This window comes from Halichoeres trimaculatus, unplaced genomic scaffold (genome assembly GCF_033239565.1).
Source record: "Halichoeres trimaculatus isolate MK-OKI-2021-1 unplaced genomic scaffold, fHalTri1.1 fHalTri1_scaffold_9, whole genome shotgun sequence".
NCBI classification, from domain to species: Eukaryota; Metazoa; Chordata; class Actinopteri; order Labriformes; family Labridae; genus Halichoeres; species Halichoeres trimaculatus.
In genome coordinates, this window is record NW_027437188.1 from 25,513,498 (window position 1) to 25,528,694 (window position 15,197).

Below are 15,197 nucleotides of genomic sequence, written 5' to 3' on the forward strand. Positions count from 1 at the left end.
ATTCTGACAGGTGTTGATTAATTGTTATGTGAAAATCAAACACTTGCTTTACATTAGCAATTCTGGAAACTTTTTGTTATCAGTAAAATTCTTGATAAATTTTGCACTGCAAAAACTGAAATCTTATCAAGTGTTTTTGTCTTATTTTCATTAGAAAAGTCTTTTTTAGACTCAATATGAGCCAAATTCACATGACCAATCCAGAAAAATGTCTTGTTTAAAGTTATTTAAGGACAAAAATGAGGTCTGAATTGCTCATAACCAGTAAAAAAATCTGCCAATGAAACAAGAGAAAAGTTACTTGTATTAAGACATTATTCTAGTCTCAAGGAAATTTTCAAGCAATTTTTTCTTGTTCCATTGGTAGATTTTTTTACTGGTTACAGGCGATTCGAACCTCATTTTTGTACTCTGATAACTTGAAACAAGACATTTTATCTGGATTGATAAGTTGAAAGTGGCTCATATCAAGTAAAATAAGATGATTTTTACTTAAAAAAAGACAAAAACACTTGATAAGATTTCAGTTTTTTGCAGTGTGCTAAAGGAAACATAAAGTGATTCTTATGTGTAAGAAAAAAAAAAGACTTGGCATACTGTTGATTGGTTTTAAAGATGGGATTAAGAATCACAACATTAGTGCCCATGGTCTAATTTGTCACATGGTTTAATCCTGCGGGCCTATAAATGTTTTCCTCTCACTCAGTGCACCATACTGTGTCTGCCAGCTCTGTCACATTGCATCTCAAGTGTTTCTTCAAGCCTTTCCTATCTGACAAAGCTTGAGGCATGATCTGAACAAGGTGTTAGCTGGTCTGTTTTCACAGCAGACAGAACCCTGTTCTGTGTAAGTGGTGTATGCCCCGGGGGCCTGTGGCCTGACGTGGATACAGCGCTGCTAACTCTGTTTACTGCAGCACCCTTTCACTCTTTGACAAACGGGAGCTGAGGTTGATCCCCACCCTTCACACCAGCAGCAGCAGCCCCACTCAGCACTTCAACGCCTGGGCTAAAATAGACCTGACTTTTTAAAGACAAGCTACCTTTTTACTGCAAGACTGCAGTCCACACTTTTCTCTCTTCCTCTTTGCTGTATTGATTTTCTGCTTCTGTCAGTTTTCTGCCCGAGCTATGGCAGCAATCCCAGGGTTGGGGTATCTATCTATTTCATTTATATACAGTGCTGGTAGAGCAATTCAGCCCGCCCTCGACGTCAATATATGTGCTTGACACTCAGTCTGAAGTAACAGGAAACAGTGCTTACACTATGTCTACACATCAAAGTTTGGAAAATGCTCCATCTGAGAACACTCGTCAGACAGAGCAGCAGCGAGTGTTTTAGTCTGTTGGGCTGTCAGAGGCAGCCATGTGAGCAGCCGGCTGGAGGCTTGAAGACAGACAGCTTAGCAGCCCAAGATTTCACCATGCCTGCTTCCCTGAACTTCTCTCATCCCCTTGTGATTTCCTCCTTTTAGAATTCCAATTTATCCTCCGCCTTGAAGAAAAAAGAGCAGAAGATGGAGGAGTTTTATAAGAAATGGATGATTTCTGTGAGGTGGACTTTTTCCACTTGGGCACCAACTACTTAATTTTAATTCAGCTGAAGATAAGGCTCTGATGTAGTTTTATGTCTAAACCCCAGTTCTGGAAGGTATGATGTTTTAGGGTATTCCATTTATAACGTTTTGAGGATTATATTTATACATTTTCACAGCAGAGTAGGCCTGGAAAAGGGACACCATTCAAACGACTTTTGGTTAAGCCAGGAGATGGTTGGCTGAAAGTTAACTTAGCATAAACACAGAGTGCAGCCAGCTCTATTGGGAGTATTTTGAGATATAAACACTGTTATCATTAAGTTTTTCTGAGAAAGTATGAGACTGTTGTGTACACAGTGTTGTGCTGTTTTTATGGTCGCAGATATGGCTTTGTTCTAAGTGAATAATATCTACCCAGCTGGTCCTGAGCTACAGTATCATATCCAAGGTGATTTGCACCCTAAAACTGTTGCATGGTAAGAACACCAAGAATCATAATCATATTTTTAGATACTTTATTTAGAGTGAGAATACCAGAATATTAAAGCAGGAGTCAATGGTAGGGATGAGTTGTGAATTTATAAATTCCATTTATCCTTAAATAACAAAAAATTGCACAAAGGGAATCATAATGAATTCAAAGACCTCTATCTCATCAATATGATAAAAAGTTTAATTAAAAACCTGTTAAAAGTGTAAAAATAATTGTGAATTTTAAAAAAGTATTTACTGCAATGAAAGAGTGAATAGTTTCTAAAAACTTTAATTAAAAAAGTTTCCAAAAACACTCAATGTGACAAATGTGATCCAAATAATATGTTTTAAATACAATGATGTAGCAATATTTTTGTGGATTTTGTGAAAAAGGTTTCATAATCATCCCAGTTCCATAAAAATATTATAGCGTTTACTGGGATAGGTATCTAAGTCATGTTTGTTTTCAAGCAAAGAAGAATTTTCAATGTGGGTTATACTGTAAAAGGAACAGGTAATGTTAGCAAGGCCAAACTAATCAATTCAAATTTTAAAGGACTTTTTGGGAACTTAAAGTCTGGGGTGGTGTTGCTTAGATTTTCCATTCTGGGCCGAGTAATTCCGTCTGATGTGTCTCCTTCATATTGTTTGTCAGTAATTAATTATAACTTATGCATTAACATGCAAATATTAAAAATAGAGAACATTAACAAAAAGAGGTTAGGTAAAAAAGATTGCTTGATAAATTTAGAAAACAAACACAGTATGTTGATCACATCCTGGCATAACTACAACTTGCACAGTCATTAAATGGGTGGTTAGGGATGATTATCCAAAAGTATTTTCATCAAAAATTGGTCTCTTGGTTGTTTTCTGGAGCCTGTTTTCTATTTTTCTCCCTGCACCAGCCCAAAGACTTGGGAGTCAGGCTGATTGAAGGCTCTAAATTGCCTGTGGGTATGACTGTACAGTAAGCGTTAGGGATTGTCTGTCTCTGTTAACTGTGAGAAACTGGCAAACCTGTCTGGGTGTTTTCCTGCTTTCCATCCAGTGCTTGGAGAGGCTCCAGATTGCTGTAGCTGCTCACCAAACACGGATAAGTGAGGGAAAAAACGAGAACCAACACGTTTGTCCCAACTGTCATAGACTTTGTGCATCAAAATATACAAGCGGTAGTGTTGGTTTTGTTGACTGGCATTTAAATCTCTAAGTTTAGAAAGCTCTTGCAGAGAAAAATGGGATACCTGGAGATAACTGTAATTTTGGTTTATTGAAAAAAATGTGAAAACAGTCATTCTTACATCCAGCGCCTGTTAAAAAAACAACAAAAAAAAGAACAGCTATTCAGTTACTTATTTTAAAGGCTAACTCAGTGCATCGCAAATCTGTTTCATATCACTAGGAAAAAAAGTTGCTGGAAAGCACTTCACCTCCAACTGCTCCAGTATGAAGTGTGAAGCCTCAAGGTGTGATTGTAAAAGCAGAGAACGTTGCTGAAAAAGGAGCACGCTGGTGCTCTTAAGAGCAGACATACGCACAGATCAGAAGGGCTTTGTCTGATGTTTCTTTAACCTCTCTGTCTCCAGGTAGAGCCTCTCTGCACGGGAAGGCTTCCCTACAAATCGACCCCGTTCGCTCCGAGGACCAGGGCTGGTACGAGTGCAGGGTCCTGATGCTGGAGCAACAGTACGACACCTTCCACAACGGCAGCTGGGTGCACCTCACGGTCAATGGTGAGTCACCTGCACTCAGTTTACAGGAACATATGTGTTAGTGGAAGTAAACAGGGGGAATAAAGATTATCTGCGTCATACACTTGCGGCAGTATCACGCCAGATCCGTCACGGCACCGGATCTTATTCAAGTAAAATTATTAACTCACACTGGATCCGCTCTGTTGTGTTCAGGCTGCACATCCGATCCTGCAGGTTAGAGCCCCCCTGGATCAGAAAGGCAAGACTTTTATGTTTGCTGATTTGGGAACAGGAACCGTAAGTGGTACAGCACTGAAATGGCATTAAAATAGATTTAATGTTAGTGGTTACTTTAGATTTAAGGTCTTAACACACCAAGTCCATTTTTTTCATCTAAAATTTTGGCACATTAAAAAAAATCAAATCCCATGGTATGTGTCGCACCAAATGTTTCATACTTTTTCAGACAGATTAGATTTTTGCGTTTTGTCACATCTGCCCTGCTTTTTTTCCAGGGTATTTTTTGTGTTTAGAGACACTGTACGTTACTTGCAATGTCATATTTTCAAATTTTATGACACTCTGTGAGTTTCTGGAAATGATTGGATGGTGTATGCATGTGCACGTGCATACTTTCAACAAACCAACAGCCGCTGCTCAGGATCAATTGCTTAATTATTGCTTGATGATTCAATTTTTCTCATTCTGTGAATTTTTGCGATTAAAAGAAAAATAAACACATCAGATCCAGTGTGCAAAGTTTCTGTTCATGATGTCTTTACAGATTATGGGTTGAAAATATAACTCTACAAAGAACGGCCTCAATTTTTTTATGGGCCTTTTGGTCTTAGTCCTAGACAAAAATATCTGTTAGTTTGAGTCAAATTTAGACTTTTATTGCCTTTACTTTAATTGACAAAAACTCAAAACACTTGAGACTTAGATTTAATACAAGGTGTTGCACTTTTACGACAGTATTTAAATGCACTCACAGAGACAGGCACACGTTGGACAGACAGTCCGTCTAAATGGGCCTAACAGATAGCCAAACCCTTGTTACAGGAATACATTTCTTGTATTTTTATTGTTTAGACGCACTGTGGGAAAAAGGTCACGGATTTAGAAGGTCAGACGAAGACTACTGCAAATATTTACGGGCCGTCATTGTCTCATTAACAGAAACAACACCTACGTTTGTCAGAGTTTTTATCATTAGTAAATTAATGTTGCATGTCATCTCCCTGCTTTTGTCATGTAAAAACGAATTAAAAAAATCTTTGTGACTTTTAAAATGAAATGGTCTGATAAAATTCACTGTATTACATCAACAAAATGACGCAATGAGCAAGTTCAAGGTTTCGAAGTCCAACATGAATGAAAGGAGGCTCACCATTGAGGTCGTCTGGCCCTGCTACATGTCAGATTGAGCATGCTGCCAATGTGAGTTTACAGTTGAAAACAGAACAAATACTGATCTGATGCGACTAGGGCATCGATCACCGTGTGCAACAAAGAAGTATTTAATAGTACAGTGGCCGATAGGTGTCAGCCGATTTGCAAAAGCAACAAGACAATGCGAAAGCCACAACACGAATGCAAGAGCGAAAACGGGAATCTGAAAGCCACAAATACAAACACCACAACACGAATGCAAACACCACAACAAAACGGAAGTACAGCCACAACGGAAGTTAAGAGAACAGTTTTCCTAACAGTGTTGCCAACTTCTCAGCATCGGAAGTAGCTAAAGGCCCACCCAAAAGTAGCTAGAAGCCGCCAGATCTGTTTTTTCTGCTGTCAAACGGGGGTAAGTGGGTGGGGGTTTGTGTGTCCCTACACTGTACTGCGGGGAGGGGGGCTGAACCTGAAGCTGCCTGCCTGTCAGCTGTGTTGTCCTAGTGCCTGTAGTGTACAGCTGACCATGCATGAATGGGGAAAGAGAGAAAACAGCGCTTTTTTAAAAAACTTTTCTCCCGTGAGAACAAAAAAAGTCGCTAGATTTGTTGCTAGTCGCTTTTCTCAAATTTTCTTGCTGGGGGGGTCTAGAAAGTCGCTAAAAATAGCGACAAAGTCGCTAAGTTGGCAACACTGTTTCCTAATGTTGACAGAAAAGTTGTGAAAGTGAGCTAATGATTGTTTTCTTTTATAACTCAAGCTATGATAAATATACCTCTAATGCTAACGTTAAAGAAGTATAAAAATATAAAGAGTAAAGAGTACAAGAGTATAACCACTCTGAAGGATATCAGGTGAAGTAGATGAAGTTAATCATATACTTACTTTTACAGCTTTTCTGTGTCTGTTTGGATAAGTAATGTCTTTTAACTTCCGTTGTGTTGTGGCTTTTGCATTTGTGTGTAGCTTTTGCAAATCGTCTGACACCCACCAGCCACAGTACAATAGAGATAATGGAACATGTCCAAAAGCTTGATTTCTAAATTTGACATGCATTTGATAAAGTTTGTTTTTTGTATTTTTACAGTTAAATTGTATTTCTGTTGGTTATGTTAAGGAAAAAAATACACGTTTTTACTTTAATCTGGATGCCTACATTTTCAGCTTTGGTTAAAAAGTGCTCACTTTTATCTTTTCCTGCTGAAGTTAAACGCAAAACTGATCAGTGTGTCATTCCAAGTGACTCATTTCTCATGGCACATCTGAATGAGTGACCGTTATTCACTGTTACAGATCACTTCTGCAGCTCCTTTTCAAAAAGCCTGGGGTAAAAAAAAAGGGATGAGAGGCTGGTTAGGGGAGAATTGATTGTGGCCTGTTTAAGGCGGTTCCGGCCGGGATTGTCTGTGATAGTCTGAGAGCAATCAAAGTGATGACCAGGCGGAAAAAAAATCTGCACCTTTGCATTTCCCAGGAATGCCCCGGTGGCTTAAAGAGCCTGATGTGAAGTGTGTCTTCACATTGTTGCAGAGACTATAAAGACCACAATGCCTTTGTCTTTAAGCTCTTCTTTCTACCCGGGTGTCTGCTTTATATGGTGTGATCTGCTGCATCAGATCTGATGAAACTATCCCCTTTTTGCAGATGTTATTCATTTAAGTCACTTAGATATTTTGAAGACTAGTCAAATCTAAAAGTCGTGATTTTCTTGAGTTAAAGCTTCACAAGTCTCCTTGGTGTTGGTGGAGGGAGACTCAGCTCATAGAATACCATGGAGCTCATTCACATGTATATTTTTGGCACTTACTGTATGACTACTGTGTGAAACTCATGCATATTTAATTTGATCATGCATATGTTTCACAATGGGAGCAATTCTTGTGTTTGAATAATGAACATAACACAGAAATACTTTGTAAAGCAGCATTTATAGAGTCCTGTGAGCCACACAATCACTCAGGGATGAAAAATGCTGATGTTTATAAAAGGTTATTAAAACGCATAATATTATGTTTCCCTACAAATAATGTGTCAGGGTGTGTTAGTAAACCACACGCTGCAGATTACGTTATGCTCGGAGTGTCTGTGTTGTACATCAGTGTTGACATGAGAGCGTCTCATGTGTGTTTGGAGGCGGCTAAATGAGCGCTCTGTCCGTGGAGTGAAGTTGTGGCTGAGGAGTGAAGGCTCTGCTGTCACCTGCTCGCTCTTCTGATGTTTGAAGCTTGTTAACGCTTGTGTGTGTGTGTGCATGTGCGTGTGATTGTGTAGCTGTGCATCTGTGCATCTCTGAGCTTTCCTCATCAGTATTCACTCTTAACTTCAACTGCTCCACTCCCTCTCTGCCTCTTCTGCTGCTCTTCACTCTTTTTAACAGTGGCTGAGCTTTTTTGGAAGTAGCTTTACTGCTAATAGTCCAGAAAGTCATACATTTGCCTCATAGAATACATATGGACACTATTAGAATAAAAAATGCAGCCATTGTTTCCTCATCCATTAGCTTTCTTCCTGCTTAAGTGAAGCATTTTGGCTGTTTATTAGGGATATCCTGATCATCTCATCCAATCTTTCTTGAGGTGTCACTTAGCACAATTTGCTGCTGAACACTTATGTGTTGTTGTAACTGAGCAATGTTCGTTCTTCCAGCATCATAAAATAGATAAGAAAATAAAAGCAATAACCATACTTGGCTTTATTACAGAACACATCACGTATCTGCTTTACAGCAACCTACAGAAAGTCTCACAAGGTTCAAAAAAGCAAAAAACACACAAACAGGGGGCAGTCTGTTACTTTAGCATTAGCAACTCTGTGGCTGAAATGTCAGCTGCATGTAATATATTAACTTCAAAGTAAAAACAGCTCAACAGCCGCATGTGAATACGCCACTGTTGGGCTGTTTGGGAGGTAATTGTAGTAAAGCTGTGTTTAATACTACTGATTTAATGCAACATTCAAACTCAGAAGCAACTTAGTCCACTTACCGAAATACACAAAACAAAAAAAGTGCACAGCTTTCCTCTCTTACCTCTTGTGCAACGATTATCTCTGCAAACTCAATCATAATATTAGATCTCGGTATTGGCAGACATCATGAACAAAAACATCTCATCAGTACATCCTTGACAAAAACTCTATAAAGACCCATAACAGTTTGTGGTGCATTTAGAGTAGTTTTGGTGTCTGGGATACTTCAAGCTATACTTTCTACAACAATGGGTCTACCAGGATTTTTACTAGCGTTAGATAAAGTGTTTAAACCTAATGATATAAAAAGTTCTATCTGTTCTTTAAAGGAAAAGATAAATATTCTGTTGAATTCTTCATTAAGATAAGCAGTTTCAAGCAATCTTTGTGGTCCAGTTCAAAGGTACCGTGTCAGTTGACACTGTAATTGGATTTGTGGTAAAATATTTTTTAAAAGTAGTTGGAAAAAATAGCATAAGACGGTTGTTATAATGTTTAATATTTACTCTAAAAGTCCTTCAGTCAGGCTCTGCTATCATGAATACAGCTCTATGTTGTGAGAGTTGCATTTAGAGCCTGCAAGTGTGCTGGTGTGAGTGTGGATGTCTTGAATGGAATAGAATGTAAAATAAGAATTGATTTAATTTTGAGTAAAAATAGATTTACTTTGTAGGTATTTTAGTTATTTCCTGCACTTAATTTTCATACATTTTTGTGCAACTGTTATCTCAGCTACCTTGACTTGGATTGGATCACAGTATTGGCAGATGCCTTAAGTGTTTTGGTTTTATGTAAAATCCATGGGTTGGAGGCGTTGGTTTGGTTTAGCAGTTGGGTCGTGTGTCTCTTGTTGGCTGTAGCACTGGTTTGTGTAGTAGTTGTAGCGTATCCCCCACTTTCTCTGGTTTGATTAGAGCAGACACTAAAACCCACTCAAAAAGTCGATTCTTGGTACCAAGCAGCTCTTGTCTCAAGCCTGGACATCCAAAAGGGGGATTCATATCTGGACTTTATGTTACTGTTGTCCTCTAAATGGACGTCTGTGAGGGAAGCAGGTGCCATTTTCGTCTGGCCTCCACACAGACATTAAGGGCACCCATTTCCTTTGGCTGTTGGTATTTGCATACACTCCTCCTTTGAGTTCCTGTTCGCTGGCTTTAACTTCCTGCCAAATGGATAGGGGATTCGTGCCCACTCAGTGGCAGGTGTCAGATGGCACGGCCTTGTGCCCGAAAAAAGACACTAAGGCTACTCTCTCTCTCTGCCGTCCCCTCCTCCTCCTGTCTCGTCTCCGCCTGTCCTTCCTTTCTCTTCATGTTTCAAGCATCAGCAGCCTTTTCAGAGATCAAAACTACAAGAGAACAACCAGCATTTTCTGATGCTTCTGGATTAACTCAGCACAGACACATAGAAGACACAGACCCTGTTAGCACTGCGTTACTGATCCTCAGTCATTTAGGACCCCCTCGTTTTGACACAGCTGGAGCCTAGTGCAGCTCATTTTTCCACCAGCTCCATGTATTCCCATGTGTCTGCCTCCTGTCTGTCATTAATGGGCCCTGTGGGCTACAAGTAGAGGCCATGTGAGACCCCATGATGCAGATTAAAATAATAAGGAGGTACTTTTTCTTGACATTTGTCCTCAAATTGTACACATGGGCCCAAATGGGGATGCATGTGTGGCCTACTTTGCCGTATACACACAGCAGCCAGGTTGAAACCAGGAGAGAATAAGATGTGTTTGTTGGTAAAACGATTGTCACTTCTTCAAGTTTATCTTTGTTACTCAGATAACATGAACAATATGTGAAGTGTTCAGTGTTGTATAAATAGTGAAGTAGAATTTGAGTGTTTATTACAAACTGTATCAATCCAGATTTATTTTGAGCTGTTTGTGCAGACTGAATTTGAAAGAAGTAGGAAACTCTCCTCGAATGCCTCCTTCTTTTACTCTGTTACAGTTTACAGTGAAACACACGTTCTGCGTTTGGGGCTCATGATGTGAAATCAATGAAAAATATGTACTCCATGTAGCCATATTCTCCAAGGAGCAGAGACAAGAAAAGAGAGACCAGGCAAGGGAATAAAACCATACAGACACACTCTTTGGTTAGTGAACATATAACAGTGACTGTGAGCCTTCAAAGCACGGGGCTGAATCCTGCGTCTGAGCATCCAGGCCATCTGCTGATGAGCTGTGTGGTCTGTAAAGAAGAGTGTGTTCGTGCAGCATCTTCAAGCATCTTTTAATGTATATAATTGATGAAGAGCTGCGGTAAGTAGGGCAAAACTGGGATGTTCAGCTCACTTTTTTGTAGAGCAACTCCCAGGTTTCCCTGCCACGCTGACACGTTCTGTGTGACAAGCCGTACCTGATGGCGTGAAACAACTCCCTGGTTGACCAATGTACCTGCTGCTGTTACTGCCATGTGTGCCTCCCATTTCCTGTCAGCTGATGCTCAGTCCCTCGAGGGAAATCTAAATGAGGATTGTAGTTTTTATCAGCATTAAGGATGATAGAAGAAGGATTGTGCAACTTCAGTTGTAGAAAAGTACCAACAACACAAACACTTTGACATATGTGGGATGCGTCAGTTTCAAGTCAAGTCAAGTATTAAAGAAAAATAATGCTTTCTGCAAAACACTGCAAGCATCTGGTTTGTGTGGATTAATGTTTAAATGTTAGGATGGAGCTACATTTCATCTGCTTATTATCACAGACAAAGCTGTGGCTACTGTGGCCCTGATGAGCAAAACAGGGCGCACACACAAAAAAGAAAAGAAAACATAACAACCTAAAAGGAAAAAAACAAAATTCAAAAGGAAAAAGAAGCAACAGAAAGGGGAAAAACAACCAGAAGAAAAAAAAACTAAAATGGAAAAAAAAAATAATAACAAAGGGGAATAAGAATGTCAAAAAAGTAATTTTAACAAAAGAGAAAGAAACCAAAAAAAAAGGAAAAATAACATTAAAATCAGGAAAAACAAAGATAAAATATATATAGAAAAAACAACTACAAAGAAAAAAGACAACAAAAGGGAAAAAACAACAACCAAAAAAAAGAAAATGACCAGAAAGCAGAAAGTAGAAACAGCCTAGAATCATATTTTTAATAGATGCCTTTCTGACTGGAAAGAAAAGCTTTTTTCTCTGTTGATATCAAAACATAAGAAGCTAAGATATGATCTGAACTCTGTTGTATCAGAACATATTCTGATCCAGGGCATCAGAAAATGGCTAAAATTCTAAATATACCTCAATGTATTAACAAGGAAACGCTTTAACACAACATTGATGTGCTTGGGTCACATATTTAAAAAATAAATAGATAAATAAATTAAATTGGAGCTGGAGAAGAAGAGTGACACCTACAGATCAAAGTCACAAATTTGTGTGAAAAAAAGTAGATAATAAGTGTGATTTAATAAGATTAGATAGATATAATTTATAATTTACAGATATAAGTATCTGAATGTGACTTTTTATTATTTTAACCCGCTGCAGAGGTTTTTTTTTTTTTTTTGGCTTGTGTAGCATTACATTTCACATTTGTTGTGTGTTTTCTTTGTTTTTGTTGTGTTTTGCACTTCAGAGCTCTTGTTAATGGTTAACACTCATTAAAGGAAGGCTCACTGTGACTGTCAGCAAAGAAGCTCCGACGCCGTCTCTTTACCTCGTCTAAAGTTAGATTGAGACATTTCTTTGAATATGGCACAGGTCATGATAGTCCTCAATACTTTGCCTTTGAAACAGATGGGTGTTGTCATGCAAACTAAATCCATGTATTACTTCTTTGTTGCGCTTCCCCATAAGCTTCCTGCCTCCTTGGTACTTAGATAGCTGGTTTATTCTGGTTGACCTCTTTGAAGGGTCACAAGACAGATGCAAAGGCTAATGAGGAGATAAATGAAGCAGAGAAGAAGGATAACTAGAGAAATACTCATTTTCAAGACTTTCTTTCATCTTTGCTCCCTTTAAAGAACCTTTTGAGGGCTTTTTTGTCTTTATTGAAAGGACGGCTGAGGAGAGACAGGAAATGTGGAGAGAGGAGACTGTGGTTAGCAGGCATCAAAGGGTCATCATGGCCAGGAGCCAGCCTGAAGCCGATGTGTCAAGGACTGTAGCCTCTGTACATAGGGAGCCTGTTCTACCAGCTGGGTGGGATCAGCACACCATCTTTGCCCCTTTCTTTGACTTTTGATCATTTTCTGGTCTACTTTATAGTTATTATGATAAGAAACTTGGAGTGAAGACTTGTAACTCAAAGTTTCAGATAACTGTAGTGAAGTAAAATATGCCATATTTCACTTTGTATTGCAGTTGTGTAGAAATATAGAGTAAATTGTGGAGACACTGAAACCTGTAATCATGCTTATCAAAGCTCTTAAGTGAAAGATGTAGCATCAACATCCCAGCACTGAGCGCTCAGCAGAGGGCTGTATACAGGTAGATGTTTTGCAATCAGGATTAATCAAACGACTTTAAGTATTAGTGGAATATAAAGATGAATAAATCGTATTGTGAATCTGCTGCATAAGGTTTCCCTTTGATGACTAAAGTGATGCATCATGATCCGTGAAATGCAGCTGTTGACCTGTCACAGAAACAAACCATGATGCATTTTATTAGCATCTCCATTAATCTACTGTATCATGTAATGTGATGAGTGTTACAGAGTGAGAGGGCAGTGTGGACGGGCAGATGTCTAAATGTGCTAATTGGGCGATTTGTTTACTCCATGCCAGGTGCTTGTGTGCAGTCTGAAACGTGGCACAGCTCCCAGTGGCAAAGCACTGACCCACTTGTATAGCAGCACCTTTTTTCTCTTTAACTAAACGGGGTGCCGCTATTTATAATCAAAATATTATGTTTAAACACTGAAAGCAGCTGGCTGAGGAAAGAACAGTTTATTGGCCTGCAGTAGGAGGTGAAGGGCTCCCCTGTGGCTGTTAGTGAAACTCAGAAACATCAGGTAGTGCCACAAAGTGCTGTCTTAAGCTAGAGGCGAATGAACTGCAACATTTAGGAAGAAGTGTCACCATCACTGGTCCTTGTCCTCCTTGTTTCAGGAAAATGTTGAACACCTGCTCTCGGGGTGACTTCTTTTGCAGTGTACATTTTTACTGATGATCAAAACACGCAATTATTCTAATTTAAAGTCCCTGTGAGGACTTTCTAAATATGGTTATCAACGCCGAAATAAGGTGATTTTTGAGTGCTATTTCTCAGCATCCATTGTTGGGTCATCCTGATTGATTTGCAGCACGTAGAAGCTTCCATGACAACACCACACCGGCTGACAAAGTTTAGCAGTAAGAAGAGAGATCTGTGTTTTTCTCTGCTAAAAGTGATTTCTTGGATTTATTTTGTAGTAATGGTGGACACTGGAGCTGAACTGTCAAAAAGAAAAAGGACAGAAGAGCAGAGGAAAGCTAAACAAGAGAGTGATAGAGTTAAGTTGTTTGTGATCATGTTTATTCCAACCCACATGCAGCAGTTATTCTGCAGTGGTCTGTTCAAACTCAAGACTCTTTCAGTAAAATGAAGTGAGGTTATGTTTTCTCTGCTTTGTGAGGTTGGAGTTAGTAGATCATCACTGGTAAAACAAACAGGATTCACTATCATTACACGTAAAGAACACGTCTAGAGCTTGATATAACCGGGTGCTTAACTACTATACAAACTGACTTTTCAAAGTTTGCTTATTGTTGTGTTTGAACTATATGCACTACCTCATCACTTTGTAGCCGGTAAAAAGTGGTCTTAAATGTATTTGTGTTAAAAAGAAGATCTGCTCTCCGTTCACTTGCCTTGGTAAGAGTCACATTCTCACAACGGCAGGTGCTGGTGCTCATGGAAAATGGAGTCTTATTATCACAAGCCTCCACTCTTGGACTTTAGGTTTTCTGGTATTTGTCACTCACCAGGTTGAGGACAACATCCACATAGACTCGTCTGCTCAACACTGTAACGTGACCCTATTTAAAGGTTCAATATTTAAAGATAAGCTGTGCTTTGGGGTCTTATCTGAACATCCCAAGCAGACAACAACACCAGAGAATATTCAAACAAAGTTGAAAGGAAATAGCTTTGTTTTTTGACTGTATGAGGTAATGACTCCTGTTTTCATGTCTTCCACAGCCCCGCCTTCTTTCACAGCAACGCCACCGCAGTATGTGGAGGCGAAGGAAGGGGGGAGCACTCTGCTTAGCTGCTCTGCCCAGGGAAATCCAAAACCAATGATCAGCTGGGTGAGGGAGGGGGAGGAGCTCACCACCAACGCTAAATATTCGGTAAGAATGATCTTGAGTAATGGGCATAATTCGGATTTATGATTGTGTGCAAATATAGAAGCAGGGCTTGTGCACAGATGGTGTCATCTACTGAGTCCATCTGTACTGGAAGGATGTTGTGAACTACATCTCACAGAGGCTAAAATCAAACGGTTCTGTTGTTCTGTGCACAAAAAAGGGAAATGTGAAGAATGAGAAATGCACTTTTTTATTAAAAAGGTTGATTTTTATTACACAAAAACATGAAGCACTTTTTTAAAATTCATTGCTGGTTAAAAGTTGCAGCTTTTTGATTTGTCAGGGAAGCAGCAAGACTTTCGCTCTGCTTCTCTGTTTCTTTGCTCTCCCTGCTGTCTCAGTAATACTCAGTTTTTATTCCTGTGGATAAACTCCCAAAAGTAGTCCAGGTGATGTCATCATGAGATATTTCTGGCACAGCCTCGCTACATTTTGACAGCAGTGAAATGTCTCGGGTACATAAATCGTTGACATAAACATCAGGTTAGTGTTGTCAACTGCATGGAATCAAAGACAATTACCACGTTGAGCCCTCAGAGATGACTTAGAAACACTCCAAAGACGTCGACAGACTGATGATTCAGTGCAGTCACAGGATGTAGGCAGAGGTAATAAACTGTATCACTGTGAAGTACGAAAATACAATTTAACTGTGCAGCTTCATGCATCATTGAGTCATCATGTGGAGTCTCAGTTAGCTGTTGACTGTACTTTCAGATAAACTGGTGTAGGGAGCTAGTTTGATGTAGTGGTAAAGTATTAAGTATGTGTCAATGTAAAAAAAACAACTTAAGGTATAGCACTTAAGCTAAAAGTG

At 39.3% G+C, this 15,197-nt stretch overlaps 1 protein-coding gene across 4 annotated transcripts in view; it reads left to right on the forward strand.

Moving 5' to 3' along the window:
• Positions 1 to 15,197, forward strand: part of igsf9ba (immunoglobulin superfamily, member 9Ba) — an 82,066-nt gene that overhangs the window by 31,867 nt on the left and 35,002 nt on the right. For all 4 annotated transcript variants that reach the window (XM_074680466.1, XM_074680463.1, XM_074680464.1 and 1 more), the window contains exons 3-4: positions 3,599 to 3,745; positions 14,211 to 14,362. In XM_074680466.1, the coding sequence (XP_074536567.1) occupies positions 3,599 to 3,745; positions 14,211 to 14,362 (299 nt within the window). The remainder of the gene's footprint in view (positions 1 to 3,598; positions 3,746 to 14,210; positions 14,363 to 15,197) is intronic.